The sequence below is a fragment of the Tursiops truncatus genome, chromosome 15, assembly GCF_011762595.2.
Source record: "Tursiops truncatus isolate mTurTru1 chromosome 15, mTurTru1.mat.Y, whole genome shotgun sequence".
Taxonomy (NCBI): domain Eukaryota; kingdom Metazoa; phylum Chordata; class Mammalia; order Artiodactyla; family Delphinidae; genus Tursiops; species Tursiops truncatus.
The window spans coordinates 1,894,764-1,916,991 of record NC_047048.1 but is presented as its reverse complement, the minus strand read 5'-3'; the positions used below and the strand labels follow the sequence as shown (position 1 = coordinate 1,916,991).

General features: G+C 52.5%; 1 protein-coding gene across 1 annotated transcript in view; it reads left to right on the top strand.

The window, feature by feature from the left end:
- GNA12 (G protein subunit alpha 12) overlaps window positions 1-11,816 on the top strand; it is a 113,043-nt gene extending 101,227 nt beyond the window's left edge. Inside the window, exons 3-4 of the mRNA XM_019947377.3 lie at window positions 7,861-7,911; window positions 8,984-11,816. Of these exons, the coding sequence (XP_019802936.1) occupies window positions 7,861-7,911; window positions 8,984-9,553 (621 nt within the window). The 3' untranslated portion in view covers window positions 9,554-11,816. The remainder of the gene's footprint in view (window positions 1-7,860; window positions 7,912-8,983) is intronic.
- Window positions 11,817-22,228: the final 10,412 nt, after the last annotated feature.

Here is a 22,228-nt window from a genome sequence, read left to right as displayed (position 1 = left end):
TTGCTAGTATTTTGTTGAGGATTTTTGTATCTATGTTCAGCAATGATATTGGCCTGTAGTCTTCTTTCTTTGTGACATTTTTGTCTGGTTTTGGTATCAGGGTGATGGTGGCCTCATAGAATGAGTTTGGGAGTGTTCCTCCCTCTGTTCTTTTTGGAAGAGTTTGAGAAGGATAGGTGTTAGCTCTCCTCTAAATGTTTGATAGAATTTGCCTGTGAAGCCATCTGGTCCTGGGCTTTTGTTTGTTGGAAGATTTTTAATCACAGTTTCCATTTCAGTGCTTGTGATTGGTCTGTTTATATTTTCTATTTCTTCCTGGTTTGGTCTTGGAAGGTTGTGCTTTTTCTAAGAATTTGCCCATTTCTTCCAAGTTGTGCATTTTATTGGCATATAGCTGCTTGTAGTAATCTCTCATGATCCTTTGTATTTCTGCAGTGTCAGTTGTTACTTCTCCTTTTTCATTTCTAATTCTATTGATTTGAGTCTTCTCCCTGTTTTTTCTTGACGAGCCTGGCTAATGGTTTATGAATTTTGTTTATCTTCTCAAAGAACCAGCTTGTAGTTTTATTGATCTCTGCTATTGTTTCCTTCCTTTCTTTTTCATTTATTTCTGATCTGATCTTTATGATTGCTTTCCTTCCGCTAACTTCGGGGGTTTTTTATTCTTCTTTCTCTAATTGCTTTAGATGTAAGTTTAGGTTGTTTATTTGAGGTGTTTCTTGTTTCTTGAGGTAGGCTTTTATTGCTATAAACTTCCCTCTTAGAACTACTTTTGCTGCATCCCATAGGTTTTGGATCATTGTGTTTTCATTGTCATTTGTTTCTAGGTATTTTTTGATTTCCCGTTTGATTTCTTCAGTGATCTCTTAGTTATTTTGTAGTGTATTGTTTAGCCTCCATGTGTTTGTATTTTTTACAGATTTTTTTCCTGTAATTGATATCTAGTCTCATAGTGTTGTGGTCGGAAAAGATACTCGATATGATTTCAATTTTCTTAAATTTACCAAGGCTTGATTTGTGACCCAAGATATGATCTATCCTGGAGAATGTTCCATGAACACTTGAGAAGAAAGGGTATTCTGTTGTTTTTGGATGGAATGTCCTATAAATATCAATTAAGTCCATCTTGTTTAATGTATCATTTAAAGCTTGTGTTTCCTTATTTATTTTCATTTTGGATGATCTGTCTTTTGGTGAAAGTGGGGTGTCCCACTACTATGTCTCCTACTATGATTGTGTTACTGTCGATTTCCCCTTTTATGGCTGTTAGCATTTGCCTTATGTATTGAGGTGTTCCTATGTTGGGTGCATAAATATTTACAATTGTTATATCTTCTTCTTGGATCGATCCCTTGATCATTATGTAGTGTCCTTCTTTGTCTCCTGTAATAGTCTTTATTTTAAAGTCTATTTTGTCTGATATGAGAATTCCTACTCCAGCTTTCTTTTGATTTACATTTGCATGGAATGTTTTTTTCCATCCCCTCACTTTCAGTCTGTACGTGTCCCTAGGTCTGAAGTGGGTCTCTTTTAGACAGCATATATATGGGCCTTGTATTTGTATCCATTCAGCCAGCCTATGTCTTTTGGTTGGAGCATTTAATCCATTTACATTTAAGGTAGTTATTGATATGTATGTTCCTATTCCCATTTCCTTAATTGTTTTGGGTTTGTTATTATAGGTCTTTTCCTTCTCTTGTGTTTCCTGCCTAGAGAAGTTCCTTTAGCATTTGTTGTAAAGCTGGTTTGGTGGTGGTGAATTCTCTTCTCTTTTGCTTGTCTGTAAAGGTTTTAATTTCTCCATCGAATCTGAATGAGATCCTTGCTGGGTAGAGTAATCTTGGCTGTAGGTTTTTCCCTTTCATCACTTTAAATATGTCCTGCCACTCCCTTCTGGCTTGCAGAGTTTCTGCTGAAAGATCAGCTGTTAACCTTATGGGGATTCCCTTGTATGTTATTTGTTGCTTTTCCCTTGCTGCTTTTAATATTTTTTCTTTATATTTAATTTTTGATAGTTTGATTAATATGTGTCTTGGCGTGTTTCTCCTTGGATTTATCCTGTATGGGACCCTCTGTGCTTCCTGGACTTGAGTACTTCCTTTCCCATATTAAGGAAGTTTTCAACTATAATCTCTTCCAATATTTTCTCAGTCCCTTTCTTTTTCTCTTCTTCTTCTGGGACCCCTATAATTCGAATGTTGGTGCGTTTAATGTTGTCCCAGAGGTCTCTTGAGACTGTCCTCAATTCTTCTCGTTCTTTTTTCTTTATTCTGCTCTGCGGTAGTTATTTCTACTATTTTATCTTCCAGGTCACTTATCCGTTCCTCTGCCTCAGTTATTCTGCTATTGCTTCCTTCTAGAGAATTTTTAATTTCACTTATTGTGTTGTTCATCATTGTTTGTTTGCTGTTTAGTTCTTCTAGTTTCTTGTTAAATGTTTCTTGTATTTTCTCCATTCTATTTCCAAGATTTTGGATCATCTTTACTCTCATTACTCTGAATTCTTTTTCAGGTAGACTATTTCCTCTTCATTTGTTAGGTCTGGTGGGTTTTCACCTTGCTCCTTCATCTGCTGTGTGTTTCTCTCTCATCTCATTTTACTTACCTTACTGTGTTTGGGGTCTCCTATACGCAGGCTGCAGGTTCATAGTTCCTGTTGTTTTTGGTGTCTGCCCCCAGTGGCTGAGGTTGGGTCAGTGGGTTGTGTAGGCTTCCTGGTGGAGGGGACTGGTGCCTGTGTTCTGGTGGATGAGGCTGGATCTGGTCTTTCTGGTGGGCAGGACCACGTCCGGTGGTGTGTTTTGGGGTGTCTGTGACCTTGTTATGATTTTAGGCCACCTCTCTGCTAATGGGTGGGGCTGTGTTCCTGTCTTGCTAGTTGTTTTGGCATGGGGTGTCCAGCACTGTAGCTTGCTGGTCATGAGTGGAGCTGGGGCTTAGCGTTGAGATGGAGATCTCTGGGAGAGCTTTCACTGTTCGATATTACGTGGAGTCAGGAGGTCTCTGGTGGACCAATATCCTGAACTCGACTTTCCCACCTCAGAGGCACAAGCCTGACAGCCGGCTGGAGCACCAAGACCCTGTCAGCCACATGGCTCAGAAGAAAAGGGAGGAAAGAAAGAAAGAAAATAATAGTAATAAAATAAAGTTATTAAAATAAAAAATTAATTAAAAGGAAAAATTAAAAAGTAATAAAAAAAGAGAAAGAAGAGAGCAACCAAACGAAGAAACAAATCCACCAATGATAACAAGCGCTAAAAACTATACAAAAGAAAAAAGAAAAAAAAAACGGACAGAGAGAACCCTAGGACAAATGGTAAAGGCAAAGCTATATAGACAAAATCACACAAAGAAGCATACACATAGACACTCACAAAAAGAGAAAAAGGAAAATATATATATATATATATATATATATATATATATTATATATCTTCTGGGAAGTCTGAGGTCTTCTGCCTGCATTCAGTAGGTGTTCTGTAGGAGTTGTTCCACATGTAGATGTATTTCTGATGTATCTGTGGGGAGGAAGGTGATGTCCGCGTGTTACTCCTCCACCATCTTGAAGGTCTATCCTCTAAAGTATTTTTAAAAGTTCTCTATTCAAACAGGTTGTGGGGTTAGCATCTCTATTAAATGGAAATTAAATCATAAATTCAATATTTATTAAGTGATGGAAATGAAAATCTGACATCTAGAGTAGTCTGTTGTTTCTAATATACAGCAGCTTTGAGGTTTGTCTCCTGATTTGCTGCGTCTGAGCGAGTGAACTAAATCTTCGAATCCCCGTGCTCACATTGACAAGCCCTGTGTTAGAATTCTACAGTTACTTCCGCTGAGTCCAGGAACACAGGAACCGCTCGTGTGTAGACAGATACAGGACTAGGAACTGGAAAGCTGCCTGTCCCGAAGTGGGCGTTAGTGTTCGTTTCCTCTGTAACCACTCGCTGGCCCTTGCTTGCTTCCTGCCTCCACCTTTGCATCTCGGACTAACCCACGCCCGCCTCTGTCCTTTCTCCATCCCCTGTGGGGCCTCTGCCAGTGATTCTTGACCTGGACGGGCTCTCTTTCATGCACACAGCTCCCCTGTGACACTGACAGAACGGACCAGAATTCAACCAAGTATGGGAGGCTGGATCGATTACTGGCAGAGAAAGAGATGTGACCAGAGTGGGCTTGCTCCGCGCTGCAAGAGCTGAGGCTCTGTCCTCAGGCCTAAATGGGCTGAATGGGTGCCTGAGGCCGACGTGCGACGGAGGAGTGGCTTCAGTATTGCGGGGGCTGTCACGGAGGGTGGGGTGGGTGTGCAGGAGGGTCTGTCTGATGGTGCCGGACGGAAGGAAGCCTTGAATATGGAGCCCTGAGTGTGTATGACCTCTGCTAGAGCTGTGGGTGATAGGAGCGTCCAGTGAAGATTCGGTGAAGAACAGAGTCCATTTGCCAAAAAGATGATTCTCTTCGTTGGTGCCATGAGCCTGGCCCCTGCGCACGTCCCTCACGTCACGCTCGGCGTCTGTGCCTAGCACAGCTGCACGGGCCCCAGATAAACCTGCTGCTCCTTCTTGAAACAGCCCCCTCTTCACCCGCGAGGCCCCACCTCAGCCATCCATCCGGAGCTAATAAGGGTCAGTGCTTTGCCGGGAGCGTTGGGTCGGGAGGGCGGGCTGATGTCAAGTATGTGTTTGGTGGCCTCTGAGCTAATGAATTTGTTGTGTTTTGTCTAATCCGTGAATCCATGTTTTTAGCAATCTTAAGTGATATAGATTTTTCAAACCAAGCAGGGTTGTAAAAAGCCCGTTTTCCATTCACTCCTTTTTGTTAGACCACGTTGCCCCAGTAGCTGTCAGGAGAAGACTGGGGTCACGTCGCCTCCTCCTACCGAGGTGCTGTCTTAGTGCCTTCAGGCTGCGGTAATAAACACGCCACAGATAAACAACAAGCGTTTGTCTCTCACAGTTCTGGAGGCTGGGCGTCCGTGACGCGGGCAGATTCAGTGTCGGGTGGCGGCCCGCTTCCGGGTTCATAGACGGCGTCTTCTCGCTGTGTCCTCACGTGGCAGAGGCAGGAGGGAGCCCTCCGGGGTCCCTCTGATACGGGCACTGATCCCATCGTGAGGACTCCCTCTTCATGACCTCGGCACCCCCAGAGGCCCCACCTCCTAACACCATCACACTGGGGAATAGGCTTCAGCATGTGAATGGGGGGCAGGGGGCACAGACATTCAGTCTGTAGCAAAGTCTGAGTGGTTAATCTCAGGTTAGCATCTCAGGTTCTGCCAGACACTATTCTCTGAAGACATGACCGCGTTCTCCTGGTGTTGAGGATAGATCAGAAGTGTAAACCTGGACCTTTAAATGAGCTGACGCTGTGGGGATCGTGAAGCCTATTGCTACATGTCCAGTGGAGTGACGTGCTCTCCAGTCTCTGACAATAAACCACAGTGACCTCGACCGCGGTTCCAACTCAGCCCAGCAGGATGGCGCGGCGCGCCCAGGTTATGGGCCAATTTCTGGTCTGAGCACGTTGGTTTCTCATCCCCTCCTGTCCCCTTCCCGCCAGCCCCGCGTTGGAGAGCAGAATGGTGTAGTCCTCTGCCTTACGGTTCAACAGCGGCTCTAACGTGGACCTGGTAGCTTATTGTCCAGGTGAAGCAGGATTTCTCCCCTCTCCGACGTCATACATGATTCTTCTGGAAAGAGTCAAGGCCACCAACCATGCAGAGCAGCGGAGTCACCAATAAGTCACCCCCTTTGAGGTTGTGAAACAAGCTGGTGAGATGATTAAACAGACCGTTCTGGTGGAGAAACAAACTGTAAAGGTCCGTTTATGTTAGCATTTGGTGTGTTTTAAGGTCCATTGGTCCGACCCTGATTTCAAACGCAATCGTTAGAAATAAAGTCAAACTGGGGGAAAAGGATGTCCTCCCCTTCTTAATAGTCTGTGTTTAGCTCATGCCTACTTTTGTCCTCGGGACGCTTTGCAGGTCACGTCTGCGTGTCAGGGTTCTGCACTTGCACCCATGTCGCGGTGCCTGCCACCGGGACGACTGTCATGCCGTGGTGACAGAACATGGCCGGGGTATCTGCGTTGCCGTGACTTTTTGTGCCCAGTCAGGCCAAGACCCCTGGCCGGGTGGTGGTGGGAGCGGGTGCTGGTCCCACTGTCTTTGTGCCTGGAGCCCCCGCCCGAGTCGGGCAGGAGGCTGGCTGTGGGCCGCCCCCGCTGCCCCGCCTTCCTGGAAGGATGCACGGGGGACACGGGCAGTGCCTTGATTGTTCTTGAGCTCTCGTCGTGCCTCCGAGGGCCCCGAATGAGAGGCGGTGGGGGGTAAGAGAGATGGGAGCTTTGGGGAAGGAGTAGCCGTAAATCAGGTGAGTTGGCGTCCACTCCGGCAGCTCTTCACTCACCAGCTGTTTCCTGTCCGGCCATGGGAGGAGGCAGGCTGTGCCAATCGGCAGGGCACGATCGGCAGCTGCGGGAAGGGGCACGACCTCCCGCCGCACTGAACCCAGCTTCCCCTCCACGGGGAGGAGCTGTGTGCGGGCTGGGGGCCGCAGCTGGAGGCGAGGTGTTTGTGCCGGCCCGGACCCCGGCCTCCGAGGGCAGAGTCGGCCTGTGCCCTGACAGCACGGGTGCCCAGGAGGAAGGTCGTATCGCAAATCGTGGTCTGTGCTGTGACGCAGGGAAGGTGTGTTTCTGTTCCTTAAACAAAATGCTCTCTGCCGAATCACCCACAGGCCTCCATTTTAACATGGGAAGGTTGATTCTTCACTGAAGGAAGCCCACCCGTCGGCTTCTTCTTCAGGCCCGGAGGAGGCCCGTGGGGAGGGAGGAACCAGGGCTTGCCGCTCCTGTCTTTCCTCATCGTCTTTTACGAGTCTCAGCTCAAGCTGCCATCCAGGACCTTCCAGATGATCTTCGTCCTTAAAAGCCCAGAGTGCCACCTCCTTGCCACCCTCCACTGTCGTGAGAACACGGGGCTGGCGTGGCTTCCCTGGGGGACTCTCCCAGCGTCCTCGCCGGTCCCTGTCTGCAGAGTGAGGCTCGGTGCAACCTTGCAGGAAGCCGTGTCCTCTGGGCACACGGGGTATAATCAACGTCCCACTTTTTAAGGGGAGCTTTTGCTCGTTCACTTCCACTGCCTCTGTTCCCTCCATGTAATCGACATTGAAGGCCCTCTGAACGCTCCTTATGCCCCGTGAGTGCCGCCGCGTTGGGGGGTTCAGTCCTCCGAGAACAGGACCGTGGGTGATTTTCAAGGTCACTCTGGCTATTGAACGGCCCTGGTTTGTATCGACGTTCAGTCCGGAGAACGTCCAGTGGGTAGAGAAAGACTGGTCATCCCAGCACGGAAATCCAGACCAAAGAGTCCCCTCGTTCGAGGCTGTAAATCAGGTCGCACAAATATGTGACGTAATAATGGAATGTCAGGCCTGTTTCCAGAAACTGGTGCGTGTTTTGTCATGTGCCTCAAAGACGGTGGCTAGAGTGCCTTGGGCCAGCTGTCCAGGAGCGAAACCATTCACAGACACTTAATCTCACGCGCTAGCTCCCTGGTGGCGTGGCCTGGAGCAGGCCAGTCTCCATATCTGGGAAGGAAGGGAGTCAGTACCCTGCCCATCACCAGGATCAAGCCAGGGGCGCTTTGGAAAACACAGTCTGAATTTGAACCTTGGGATCAGAGCTAGAGAAATTGCATTTTTAAATTTTAATGGTGTTTTTAATTTAAAAAAATACATGTATGCCATTAGCCTTTTTACTTTGCCTTCCTGTTTACACAGAGGCAAAGTGGCAGTCATTTTACCAAATCAGGGTTCCTCAACCTAGACTGAGTTGTGACTCTTATTTCCTCCACGACAGGGTGAATCAGTGAAGTACTTCCTGGATAACTTGGACCGGATTGGCCAGCTGGTGAGTAAGACCCCCACCCCAGGCGTCTGTGATCCAGGATTAGAAAACGTTTGTGTGGAGACCAAAGCAGCCCAAGCGGTGAGGGCTTTCGCCGTCCTCATGAGCCGTGTTTGTGGTGCCAGGCGACTGCAATGCCATTATTGCTCCTAAAAAATTAGCGGTAATTCCTTAGTATCAAGTCAGTTTTGAGACTTTCCCAGTTGTCTCATTAGTGTCTTCTTGTGGCTGCTGCTTTATTTCAGTAGTTTGAGTCAACATCCTATTACGGTCCATCCATTGCAACTGGTCCATGGCACTTGGACTTCTTTTATTCTTTAGGTTTCTCCTTCCATCTTTTCCTCCTTTCAGTTTATTTGTTGGAGTAAGTACATTATTTCTCCTGCAGGGTTTCTCGCGTCTCAGTTTTGCTCTTCCATCCCTGCAGTGTTGTTGAAGGTGTTTCTCTCCCCACTCTGTGCCTCATGAATTGGTCGTTGGCGCTAGAGGCTTCAGCCCTGTTTGGATCTTTGGCAAGGATGATGCGTGAGTGCTGGTGTGCAGTAATCACTGGAGGATTGTTAATAGTGCAGGATCAAAGTGGTTTGAGTGACCACAGTTGCCCGTGTGTTGCTAAAGACTTTAAGAGTCCTCCAAGGATAACATATTAAATATATTGCAGGCTAAGTTTAAATAGCGTTGCAAAACCTAAGTTAAGTCAGTTCATAGTAAGGGTTTGGAATGCGTGTGCCCTAGAAGTTAGAAAAACAGAAAGGTAGCTATGGTGCAGGAAAAAAAAGATGGAAGTCTCCTGTGGAGAAGAAAGCCGATGAGGTTGCAGTGGGGCCTAACAGTGAAGATTCTGATAACCCTTCCTCAGCCTGATGAGCCTTTGTTCATTTTGAAATGAGCTGTTTAGTTCCTTCACTTTTTGTTTCATGGTGAGTTTATATTTTTGTAATTGAAAGTTGCTTCTGGTATTTGGTTCAGCTTCTCTCAAAAGTCACTGTAACTCTCTTTCCTTCCACCCCATCTTTTTGTTCTTGTTTTCTCATGTTCTTCCTCTCCTGAATTTCTCCCTTATCCTATTTTACAGAATTACTTTCCTAGCAAGCAGGACATCCTGCTGGCGAGGAAGGCCACCAAGGGCATCGTGGAGCATGACTTTGTCATCAAAAAAATCCCTTTCAAGATGGTGGATGTGGGCGGCCAGCGGTCTCAGCGCCAGAAGTGGTTCCAGTGCTTTGATGGGATCACGTCGATCCTGTTCATGGTCTCGTCCAGTGAGTACGACCAGGTCCTCATGGAAGACAGGCGCACCAACCGCCTGGTGGAGTCCATGAACATCTTTGAGACCATCGTTAACAACAAGCTCTTCTTCAACGTCTCCATCATCCTGTTCCTCAACAAGATGGACCTCCTGGTGGAGAAAGTAAAGACTGTCAGCATCAAGAAGCACTTCCCAGACTTCAAGGGTGACCCCCACAGGCTGGAGGACGTCCAGCGCTACCTGGTCCAGTGTTTCGACCGGAAGAGACGGAATCGCAGTAAGCCACTCTTCCACCACTTCACCACCGCCATAGACACCGAGAACATCCGCTTCGTGTTTCACGCTGTGAAGGACACCATCCTGCAAGAGAACCTGAAGGATATTATGTTGCAGTGAAGGAGGACGCCCCTCACTCTTGTGGTCCTTCAGCAGCCTCGCCGGCCACAGGCCAGATCTCCCCGGTGCCCCGGAGCGGGTTTCCCGAATCCGTGCCCCCAACACCTGGCTCAGGGGTGCCGTGAGGCCCGCCACGCTCTAGGCCAAAGGACGCGACACTTTGATGTTAGCTACTGAATCCTGGGGACTAGTGAAACTACTGAAAATCCGAGCGATCACTTTGGTATTAATGTGTAGTGCTTAATAACACAGCTTTCTTTCTTTTTACAGAAGCTATTCCTTCTCTGACACAGTGTAATCGAGGACTGCGTGTGTGTGCGCACACACTCTGTCTTTAATGACAGAGACACGAAAACCGACATCTTTGCAGATGGCTTTTCTCTCTAACTCGAGAGTGCTTGGTGAGGAGTGTTGCCGGGGCGGGGGGGAGGGTGGTTTGTAGGAGGTGAAGCGTGGGCTGTCGCCACCACTTCCCCAAGGGAGCGCGCTGCCTTTTAAGTCTCTTGTGCCGATGTCCCGAGAGGCCCTGGCCCGGCTGTCAGATGAGAGGGTGGCAGTGAGAGCTGGCAGTGTGGACTTAAGGCCCCACAGCCTGCACTTTCTTCCCGCCCTGCCCCCTCCCCTCTGCACAGGGCAGTGCCCGCTGCCTCTGTGCCCACCCTCCCTGCCCCTCGGCAAAAACTTCAACCAGCTGGCCTTGCAGATGACTCTTCTGTCTTCTCAGTCGTCTCCGACGCTGCAGTCGGCTGCAGGGAGCCTTTCCTTCTTTGGAGGAAGTGGAGAGCTCCTTTCCTCTCAGGGGCTTCCGAGAGCTGGCGGCATTGCCAGCGGAGCCCTCGTTATTGCCCCCGGGCTCCGCGCTGCCTCCTGGTGGCCGAGAATCGAGGTTCTCATCACGGTCTCTTGCTTCTACTAACGTACACATGTAGCAGGAAAAGTGTTGGACGTGGTCTCCTCTGAGTGAAACTGCAGAGGCTGTGAATGTCGACGCGAGCTGGTCAATCTTACACTCAGTTAACTTGTCCGGTTACTCTGTCCAGGTGTCTTTCACTGTGTTTAAAAATACATTGCATTCCAAACTGGTCCCCACTGTGTATTACTCTACTCAAAAGTGTCTGGCGTGTTGAGGACCCTGCCTAGCATTTAAAAGAGAAAAAAGCTTCCTCTGTCAGTGGCACCAGAATGTTCCTGTGGTTAAGTAACCGTCCCCGGGCCCCATCCCCAGGCCACACTGTTCCCGGTCCTGTGTCCCTGGTGAGTGGCTTGCTTGCCTTCACCCAGCAGATAAACAGGGATCTTGTGGCAGATGCTGGCCCAGGAGGAAAGGGAGGAAAGAAACTGCTTCTGAGTCAGCCTTGTTATCACAGGGTTTTAATGAGGAGACGACATGAAATCCTGTCTCTCTGGGCGCTCGAGGCTTCCTGTCGATGTTCGCTGGGGTTTCGGCTTTTTTTTGGCTGGAGAAAAGTTGCTGTTTTTGTACTGCTTCCTGTGGCTCTTCATAAACTGAGAGGGCGAGCCCCGGGATCGGGGCCGATGACCGAGGCTGAAAGAAAAAAGAACATTCTCAACAGGCTGCGTCAGGGCGGCCCGAGACCCCGCCGTCGCTGCTCAGAGGACCTGTCCTGGGGCACGAGCGCTCCTCGCCCGCCGGGTTCCAGGTCTCACACGTGTGTCGGGACCCACGCGCTTCCTCACCAGCCTGGCAGCGCTCCCTGTGGTCTGGCGGAGGGGGCGGTCGGCGTAGCCGGTGCAGGTGCCCGTCCGAACGTCTTGCTGGCGAGTGGGGTCAGCACGGTCAGCAAGCGCCGTTTGTCCTTTCAACCGTCTGACGCGGCTGCTGGTTTGCTTTCGGAGGCGGAAGCGAGTTGGTATAGACAGGGAAGCTGAGCGGACTGGGAAGCAGGGGGGATGGCCCGAGGGGGGCCCCTGCCTGGCCCAGAACTGACCCGCTCTCCCCGCTGCGGCCGGGCTCCCCTCTTCACGGTAAGCTGAGTGGACGGCTTAGTCCTGGCAAGGCGCCCGGCCCTCAATGCCATGATTGGTCGGCTTCCGAGAAGAAGATCGCTCTTTGCAAGGTCAACTGAAACCATTTACAGCCTTTCTACACATAGATTATAGTCACTTTTCTCTCCAAAACCTTAGGCTTTTCTATTTTTTTATTTTAATTTCACTGTTACCCTCGATTATTGTCTTTTTTTATTGAGATAGTTGTGCCTCATCTGTTATTACAAAAATGTAACAATAAACTTCCTCAAACTAAGATATTTTCCTCATAGTTATACTGTTTACACATAAGGACACATGTACGTTTTTTACTGAAATATTTTTTTAACCCTTCAGTTTGTAGAGAAATTGTTTTAAAGATATTGCATTGTAGCTTTGTAATTTATATAGAGAGTTCTCTAGACTCTTTATTCTTGTAATTTTTTTACTTCTTTGATAAAAATGAGTCAGGTTATTTCAACTCCAAGATCAGGAAATAATCTTGAAACAAGATTATTAGCTATGACTAACTAACTTGGGCATACTGGGAACAGACACTAACTTGGTATCGTGAGTAAAGGCACCGTTAGGAGGAGAGCAGTCGGGGTGAACTGCTCACCACTTACACTTTGCACAGCATTTTAGCATTGGCTGGAGGGGCTGGTTTGATGATCTGACCACCTTCAGTCTCTGGATGTATCCTCAGTTTTCCTTTGCGTAATAGAAAATAACTCAGCATGTGCAGTCAACATTAATTTGACAGTCCCCAAAATTCAGAGCAGTTGGATAACTCCTAATGTTCCTTACTTGTCGATCATTACTTGTCGATCACAGGTTCATTACTTGTCGATCACAGTTTTTATTTCCACGTGGGACACAGGAGCGCTGTCACTGAGTGGATGCCTCTAGAACACGACTTCAGGACAAGGAACGGGGCAAATACATGTAAAGACACGTGTGTGTGTGAAGGAGGGATCCTGCTGCCCTGAGACCTGGGGGCCCGAGGAGAGGACCTGGTGATGGATGTGGATGTGGCCAGAGACAGGAGGCTGGGGCAAGCCCAAGGGAAGGCAAGGGTGGGAACTCTTTTCTCCGCAACCCCGTGGGGTGACCGTCCCCATCACAAAACGAAGAAACCTCTGATGCAAAGTGCGAATGCTTCCCAGCTGATGGAGCTCGTGGCGCTCAGGATTCTCTTATAGAAAAGGCACGTATGTATTGTCCCGTGGCCATCACCCGGGTAGGCGTTGTGTGCGTCCACATGTGGGGAAGGCAGAACTGCCCCCCCCCCCCGCCCCCAGAGAAACTTGTACTCGTCATTATCCACGTGGCTGAGGGCTAAGGTCTTTGAGTTCCAGTTTCCCCATTTGTAAAAGTTGGATCAGATCACGATGCTCGGCTCTGGCGCCGCAGTCAGGTCACCTGAGGGGCTTTGCAAAGCCCTGGGCTGAGCCACCCAGAACCTGTGCAGTACAGCATCACGTGGACGCACTCCTGGTTTCCCAGGTGGTTGCTGTGCAGCCGGGGTCACAGGCCATGAAGCAGAGGACCATGGAGGACTCCCTCCAGGCCGCTGGAATTGTGGTCCACAACGTGCTGGCCCCCGAATCCTCCCCTTGCTGTGACCTACGACCTGCCTCAGGAAGAAAGTGATGCTGGCTTTTCTGTTGTGGTTTAAGTGAAGAGCAGAAGTTCCCACTAAGCCTTCAGCAGCATGTCGGGTGGTCCTTTCAGGCCTGTTGACGCCACCTTCTCCGTAAGGTACATCAGCTGCGCTCAGCAACCTCATTCCTCAGTGATGCCCGGAACTTTAGAGAGCTCTGCTTGAAGGAGAGGACGAGCCCTTTTACAGTCTGCCTGGCGGCGCTAGGGAGAGGTGGGCCTTGCGTGTGGGATCCCTGCGTTTCACGGACTCGGCATTCGGGGCGGGTGCAGGCCCTGGTGCCAAGGTTGGTGCTGGGCCTGCAGCTGGCGGGGGGCTGAGAGCTCAGCCCCCCTGAGCAAGGGCTGCTTTTACTGACTGAGTTTGTGAGGCACCTGCTGGGCCCTGAAGAGGGTGGTGGCGGGTCCCCAGAGGAAGGAGCTGCTTGGTTAAGGCGGCTCAGAGGCTGGCACTCGCTGTGTTGACAGCCCTTAACGGCAGGTGGCACGCGGTCCGTGCTGAGTTCAGGGAAGGGGAAGGCTCGCTGTGGGTGGAGGGGAGCCCCTGGGGCGTGGAAGGGCCACTCCGCTTCCTCGGTCCCACTCTTGGTGTGTGGTTCCTACCTTCTGCTGGAGGAGGACTTCACGGCACGCGAGGCCCAGCTACTTGTGTGGGCCCGCCCTCTCCTGCCAGGTCCCGCCCTCCGGAACCTGCTGGAACTAGAGGCTGGGTGTTCGCTGGCGCGCAGGAGGGCACTGAAATAGGTGGTTTCGGTTTCCACACCATGTTGGCGCCTTTTCAGGTGAAAATCTACTTCAAAGCACAACAGGTTGCTACCTGCCAGAAGCACCCCCAGTGCCCGCCTCTCGCTGGATGGCATGGGATGCGCCACACCCAGAGCGGCTCCTCGGTGTGGACCACACACCTGCAGGGGTTCTGCTGACCCTGACGGTGGTCGTGAGCCCCTAGGAGAGCGGAGCGCTGCTCAGCGTGGGAACTTGCTACGCGAGCCTCCCGCCCCAGGTCACCGCGGGAAGGAGCGGGATGTTGCCAGCCCGAGTGAGTTCTCAAGCATCCTAGCAGGATGGATGTTCCCGGGAATCAGCGTCTGAGTGCAGCAAGAGGTAGGAAATGGGGTGGAACTCAGAAACAGACCGTGAGATTCCTGCCCCAAAACGCAGAACTCTAGGGCAGCAGGCCCTCCCCGGCAGCCTGCGATTAGGGTGTGGAGTAGCTGAGAACAGGCAGGAACTGCTCTTGTGTCCCACCCGACCTATGACGCCTCCCTCCTCCTCAGATCCAGCGAGGACCTTGGCACGTCGCTGTGAGGTGCTTATTATAGGGACCTGAAGACTTGCTGTAAACGCGGCCCCGTGGCTTGCTTCACAGAGAAGCGCACACCTGGCTCCCCCTGGAAACTGGGTTCTCCACTTCCAAGCTGGTTGTGAAGGTGGTGTTTTTATTCCGGAGGTTTTCTTTGTGTGTGTGTGTAACACAAACCACAGTGAAACACTAGAGCAGCTACTGGGGGTTCCTGGACCAGCCCGCGTTTCCTCCCGGGCAGGCAGCCGGCACTCTGATTGCGCGGCCGGCAGGTGTCGATGGGGCTGAGCCGCGCGGGCTCACAGTCGTCCTGATCTGTCTGTTCCAGGCTTGTCATCGGGCGCCTTTTTATTAACACAGTTTATTTTGTGCTTTCAAAAGCCGAGTGATTCCCCCAAATGAACATCACCGCAGCTGTTCACAGTCAAGGTGGAGGTTCCCCGCGGGACCGCATTTCCCGGCAGCTTGCAGAGCCAGACCGCTCTGGTGGCCCAGGCGGTGTGGGCACTGGGGAGGGGTGGACCGCGCATTCCGCCTGGTGAGGCTGACCCGGAGTCCGGCCGAGAGACGTCCAATGTAGGGGCAGCTGAGAGCATGACCCTTGTGAGTCGGGGGAAACAGGCCCTCCGCTGTGGGTTCTGCTGCTTCCCGGTGCTGGTCCAGGGGCCCAGCTCTTCAGCCGACTTCAGAATTTCTCCAGTCGGGAAGGAACTGAGAATGGGGTTCCGGGAGGCCCCACCCTGAGTGGCAACTGGCCAGGTGTGCTGCCGCAGCAGCCTGGGCGCTTTACGGCATCTCACGGGACTGCCACGCGCCTTTCAGCTGAACCCTCTGCCCTGGGGCCTTAGCCCCTCTGCTCAGGGCCCGGCCCCCGGGGACGCCCCCCGCAGCCTTGGGGGACGCAGGAGGTCTCCTCACCACCGTCTGTCCGGCTGTCTTCTAAAGAGGTCCGTGCCCACGCCGGGCAGAGAGCACTGTCACCTAGAAGACTCTGGAACTCAGGTCACAAACGTGGAACCAGCCTTGATCTGACAGTCGGGCTAACCAAGCCGGTTCTCTGTGGCTTCCCTCTTCACCCAAGCTTTCTGGACGAGCCCGGGCACCTTTTCCAGGTTCACTGGCAAACAGGTGGCCAGAGCTCTCACTGCGGAGTCTGTGGAAGCCGGGGCCAAGGCCTGTCCCAGGAGGGCTCACGGGCACCCAGTGAAACTTTCTGACCATCATCTTAACTTTTAGATTCTCTAACAAGCCTGTTTATCAAGAAATTTAAAAGAGATCTCTATTGAGTCTGCCCATCTCTAGGACCTTAAAGCATTACCTCTTGACCTGTTAATGCAAATGGCAAAACATTCCAAGTGTCTTTTCCTTCAGTCCATTCGAAGCAGCTAAAATTGGCAGGCATGTTATTCTATGTTGACACGAGCGCAGCCAGGAAGTTCAGTGTTGTGTGCTCGGCCCCCTCCGCTCTGCCACGTCCTCAGCTCACCTCCTCAGTGCCGTGCTGTGGCCCCTGTAGGGCGTGGGGGACCCCGTGGCGGGGCAGGGCTGTGGGGATAATCTGCTGCGGCAGCGGCTGCAGAAACAGCTCTGAGCTCTCCCGGGCTCGCTCCACTCGGAAAGGAAGTTCAAGGGCCACAGCCGAGTGCTGGGTCACGGGCGCCGCCCCTGGGGTGTCACTGCAGCTCCACACCCCTCCCCTCCCCCCCATAATGGCACCAACAGCGGGGACAGGCCTCGGTTTACAGATGCTGTGTTCCAGGTTAAGAGATACATGATGCAGTGTAAAAAGTGTATTGTATAGCTACGGGGGTTAGTTTAACATGTTTTGTATATACGACTTTTATAAATCTATTAAAACTTGCCGTAAATTACATTCTTCTGGTGTGTTGCGTCCCTGGCGCCCTGCGGCAGCCATGAGCGAAGCCCCCTGAACGGGGAGCATGTTACTGGGTCCCTGAGTGCGTGTTCATTGTTGTGTCTGCCAGCTTCCTGGGTGAAGCTCCACCCCTGGGGCGGGTGGCCAGGGCTCCAGTGGGCACCGGGCAGGAGAGGGGTGGGTGGGTGGTTAGAGCCTGGGGTCTGGGCCTCGGACTCTGCTCCCTCATCCCGTCCCCTCCCTGGCAGGGATCCCACGTACTCTCCAGTGTTTACTCAACCATAGGGTCAGGCATGTCTCAACGACGTCACAAGTACAGACTGCAGTCTGGATGAAATGCAAGAACACAGCTGAGTGACAACGTCGAACCTCCAGGGTCACCGCAGAAGAAATGTTGTAGGTAATGTTAGTATAAGTAGAAGTAATGACACTCCCCCCAAAAAAAGAAAAAGTAGCCTTTTTGTTATGTCGCATCAAAAACATCAACCTTCACCCTGAGAAGCATGGATACAAGGAACAAGCATTTATGAAGTGAGCCAGTGCAGTGGATAAGGTTTTTTTTAAACTTTGGGCAGAGTGACTAGAGCAGAAGAGGTGTCTAGTGGATGTGTGTTGGGTGGACGTGTCGTGGATAAATAAAGACTCTCCCAGTCTGTCCACATCAACAAGGATCCGAGTCTCTGAGAGGAGGCCCTTCTAAGGAGGAGAACAGACCATTCCGTTTCTAGAAGGTGCACACACAGTGAAAGCGCTGGCCGCACTGCAAGTCGAGTCTAACGGGCACTGTGCATTCCAAGCAAGAAGGAACTACTTATTACATTCAAGTGATGAATTCTCTTGTTTTCAGTTAGACTTCTAGAATATCATCCTCTTCCCTCAGGATTCAGGTTTTGTAGCATTAATTTGGAGATTGAAAATGTAATCTGTAAGCATTAAAAAGTTGAATTACACAGAATTTATTCTGTACGTCGAAGTCATCCATAATCCCGGTATTAAGATGCCTACGTGTGCGTGTGTTTCCACTTGGCTTCTGGACTTTTAAACATAAGAACGAGGCCGATCGAGTCGTTTAATCAAGTTGTGATTGAAGCTCACATAATCCGACGAAGGTGTTGCCACTGAGAAAGGCCTGTTTTGGGGGCCAACAATGGGGGGGACGAGGGGCCACGGTCCCCTGGACCTTCCTTCACCTTTTTCAGGCCTCGCTTCTGCTCGGAGCGTGTGACAAGCCGGGGTTGAGCTAACGGGAGCCCCACTTTTACCGGCTGCTTCAGGGAGAAGCGGGAGAGGGCCGGGGAGGCCCGAGGACAGAGGAAGAAAGAGGAGTGTCGACCTCTGCTCCCAGAAGCTCCCGCAGCCTGGGTCCCGCTCACCTGAGGTGAGGTGGCAGCCCAGACGCCACTGTCCCCACCGTCCACCGAAGGGGACTCTCCCCAAACGGACGTTCAGAGGAACGGCCCTGGTCCTTCCCCAGGGGCAAGGGCGGACGATGACTCAGTGCCAGTTCAGGTAGATGGGGAGCCCCTCCCTGCACTTTCTGCTGCTGGCACAGGTGGACCTGCTCCCCTGTGCCCCTGCCTTTGACACGAGGTGCTGCTCTCAGAAGAGCTGCCATCTGTACCCTTGGGTCCCCGTGGGGCTCTCTCCTCTCCTTCCAGGAACACCTTTGCCACCAGCTCCGTCCCCCCATTGAACCAGGAGGGCGGCAGGGCTTCCCCAGGGGCGTCCCCACTGACAGTACGAGCTGGGCAGGAGGACAGAGGCAGACACAGCCCCCGCTCCCCGCCGCCCCCCAGCATCCCCCCAGCTTCGGCTGCAACCACCGTCCAGTGTAGACGGTCAGCCCCGCCCCCCTTTTGAAATCCCCTCTTGCTTTGGGCAGGCACTGCGAGAAACAGTGAAAATAAATCACCTTTTGTGGCTCAAAGGCTGAAGGAGGGAAAGAGGAGGAGCCGGTCGGCCTTGGCGGGTCAGCGCCACCCCGGGAGCGTCCTGCCTCGTCCCACCTTGTCCTGCCTTGTCCCCGTGGCAGGTGAGTGCAGACTGCAGGCGCCGCAGCGGCCTGGGAGTGGGTTTCCTGACTGGTTCCCCACTGATCACCGGCCAGTGAGAGGCCAACAGACATCCCCGTGGTGACCACGGGACACCATAAGGACCACACGGTAAATGTCTCAGACCATCCGGGGGACGCGAGGGAAGCCACGCGGGCCTGGCTGTAGGGCGTTTCAGCTGCGTCGTGGCCGGGAGGGACAGGAGGGCTCAGCAGAGAGGATGCTGACGGAAGCGCTGGTGGCCTCCCGGGGGACCTGGCTTCCCTTCCGGCTAGGGTGCGGAGAGCCAGGGTCGTGCGCTAGGTGGGATGCCCCACGGGTCCCCTCCAGCAGCCCAGGAGTCGCCTTTTTGACCAGCGCGTCCTCGGCCGCCCTGGCTCGCCGCTGGGATAGGGGCATTGGACTGAACACGTAGTGGCCCTGGGACGCCTCTTGGAAATTGTTTTTTAAAATAAACCCCTGACGTAGCTCGTTTTCATCCGTCTCTTTACCCAAGAAGCAGAGTTCAAAAACAAGCCTCGGTTATTTTGGGCTCTCCCAGATGGGGGCGCTGGAAGAGGCAGGCTCTTCGCACGGGTTTCAGCAGCTCCCAAGGCCGTGGTGCTGTCAGCCACGCAGTAGGCATTTCCCAGATTCTTCTCGGTGCTTAGTTTCCACAGCCTGTCGTTCTAGGGGCCGTAAATCTGCTGCTTCCTGGGGTTTCCTTGGAACCGGGCTCCTCTGTGGACAGTCGTCCCTACAGCCACCAGGATGCATCTGGCTCCACTAGAGACTCCAGCGCTGGGGCAGGCGGGGGTCGAGGGCCGGCCGGGCCTCGGGTCCCCGGCACCAGCCGCCCTCTGCAGCCTGGCCGCAGCGGGCGAAGGCGGCCTGGAAGAGGCCTCTGTCCACTCCCGGGCGCGTGGGCTCCAGCTCAGTCGGGAGCCGCCCAGCAAAGCCCTGATCCTCCCGGTCTTCAGGGTAAAAATAGTCCTGCTGGGGCCTCGCCCTCTTTCTACAAACAAATCAAAGCCCCAGCAGCTCCGGGCTCTCTTTACCTTGGCATCTTCGCCCAGAGAGCCGGCCACCCACCCACCCAGGCCATTCCTCGGCCCTCTGGGGAGTCTCTGGCCCAGAAGTGCTGCAGCCACTAGGCAGCTTCCTGGCCACCTTAGAAGCCAGGGCAGAGCCAGCAGGGCTGCGGCCCAAGTAGGGAGCCCGGGGTGCAGACCTCCCAAGCCTTGTGCTTTCCTCCTGACTCTCTGCCTGCTCAGACTTCCCCGGTGTGCTTTCCTAAGACCCGGAACACGCAGGGCTAAGTCAGAGCAGACCCGCTGGGACTCTCAGGCCCTGCTTTGCAGCCTCAGGCAGATGAGCAAACCTCTCAGCTCCCTTAACCATAAAATGGGATCAAGGTATCTACCTTGCAGGGATGTAAGAAATTCCCCGGTACTTAGAAGGACAGGTTCAAAGGGGGGCTTTATTTGCAAGGACGAGCTCCCTGTCTTTCCGCAGACGGATGAGGGTCTAGCCGCCTGGCCCTGCCTGGCGGGTCTGCAGAGTAGCTCCTGTGGCCCCGCGAATGGACCTTGTGTGTGTGTGTGTGTGTTTGTGTGTGTGTGTGTGTCCGTCCCTGGAATGCTACAGCCGCTCCTTTGAACTTGGTGGGATCTAAATTTGGACTCTTCGTTTTAATATTAGCTGCTCGGGTAAGCTATTGTGTGTTTATTTTTTTAAGCCCTTGCAGAGATTGCTTTCCTCCCAGAAAGGCCTGAATCAGATGTCCCACGGGACAGTATTAACAGGCCCACATCCCTCCCCCGACCCACGCTCTGGAAACAGGGGGGCCGGCGGAGGGGCTCCCGGGCTAATCCCACTTTCCTGCCCCGCAGGTGGGGAGGAAGGAGTTGAGAACAGTCCTCCTCTCCCTCCGACGATGAGTTTGGGCTTTGGGGAAGAAGAGGGGGAAGAATGAGAGGCAGGAAGAGGGTCTGTCACCTCTTGCCGGGCCCTGCTTCCCATCGCCCCTAACCAGGACACAGTTTCCACATGTGTTGAGGCATGCGTGGATGTCCCAGCCCCATCTCACACGGGAACGGTGACACAACGCCACGACCCCAAAGTATTTTTAGCTCCATTCAAGCCCCTCCACCCAGTCCCACCAGAGAGTGAGGGGCTCCGAGAGGGTCCGCGGGAAAGCTCGGAGGCCTCTCCTTCTGACCTGCAGGGGGGCCTTTGACAGATAAGGAGATGAGATGAGATGATTCTGACTTGGTGCTTCTGCATAAGTAAAAACCAGGCCCTTGTTTCTCGGAAACCGTCATCTGAAGCTATTTCAGCTCAGCCCCGTTAAGGTGCCCAGCTGTACCACGTCTGAGCCTGAACTTGGTGAGCCGTGACTTTGCCATGGGAGATGGCGTTCGTTATCCCCTCCTCTGTCAAAAGCCGCTCCCTGGGGACTGTCCCCAACTGCTCTCCACCCCCAGCAGGGGCAGAACCTGGGCTGATACTTGAGCAGAGGAAGGAAGCTATCATCTCTGCTCCTAAACGTTTTAATTTCAAAACTTTCCTCCCAGCAGCTGTCTTTAAAAAGTGTCCTCCATCTGCAACTGGTGAAGCCCGTGGAGGAAGTGGCTTGTCCCTCCCCACTTCAGAATGCTTTTTTGGGACACTCGTCACAGTTGGGAGCCAAAGGCCACAGTTGCAGACAGACAGCACTAAGAATCTCGTAACGACCCCCTTGAGCTCCCTCCCTCAGTCTGAGCCAGGCTCGTCTCTCTTCGTCACCTGTGTGTGTGCTTACATCATTCCAGTCGTTAATCTTTTGCAGAAGAAAAACAGGTAAGATTTTGCCGCAGGTATGATGGCCAATCTGAGCAGCAGATGCTAACTGGGGCAGGTTTTTCCTGTTTTCTCACCTCCCGAGCTCTTCTAGAAGCTCACCACACCCCTATGAGGAGGTGGGATCTCCATCCCCTCCCTGTGGGTGAGCCTGGGTGAGCCTTTCAGGCGGCCTTAACGGAGTATGGCTGGGTCCCGAGAGGCTACACGTCTTCCACGTGACTCCAGGAAACCCCTCCTTTGGTAGCCAGCCGCCATACTACACGGAAGCCCAAGCCACCCGGACAGGACCAAGGCCCTGGCCCTCGGCCATCACGCGGCAGCCCCGTGAGTGAGCCGCCCTAGAGCAGGACGCTCCAGCCCAGCCCCAGGGGTACGCTCTGTCCACACTGCAGCTGAGCTGGATAGGTTGCTGGGGTTTCAAGCCACTAAGGGGTGAGTGGTTTGTTCACAGTGACAGACACCGAGGCCTCCTTCCCTTCCTCCATCACGCGCTCTGTGGGGTCGGCCCCAGCACACTTTCTGCAGAGCCTGGCTCGTCCTCGTCTCCCCATCAGTTACCTCTGGATCCTTGTGCTGTATCTTCAACCGCATGGAACAGAGAATGCGGGTCTGAAGAGCTGCACCCTCGCTGCGTTATTTTCAGGATGGGCTCATCCCTTCCATCTTTCTGGGGCTGGAACCTACCTCACAAGGAGGCTTCAGGCGTCCTTGCTTGGGGGGGCGACCCTCCTGATTCTGTATTTGTAGTTTGTACTGTTTTTCTTAGAAGGCCCCCCCCAAACTGTCTAAGCTATATGCACGAAATGTGGGAGCTGCTTCTGTTCGTGCCTCTCTCCAGATGGGAAGTAGCTGCGACTACTCATCACTCCGCGGGAGCTCTGCTGTCCGGACGAGAAGCATCTCTCCCCAGGACTCCTAAGCAGCAGCCCGGGGCATTTGATAATGAAAACGGTCAGTCGGTCAGGAAAACCTAA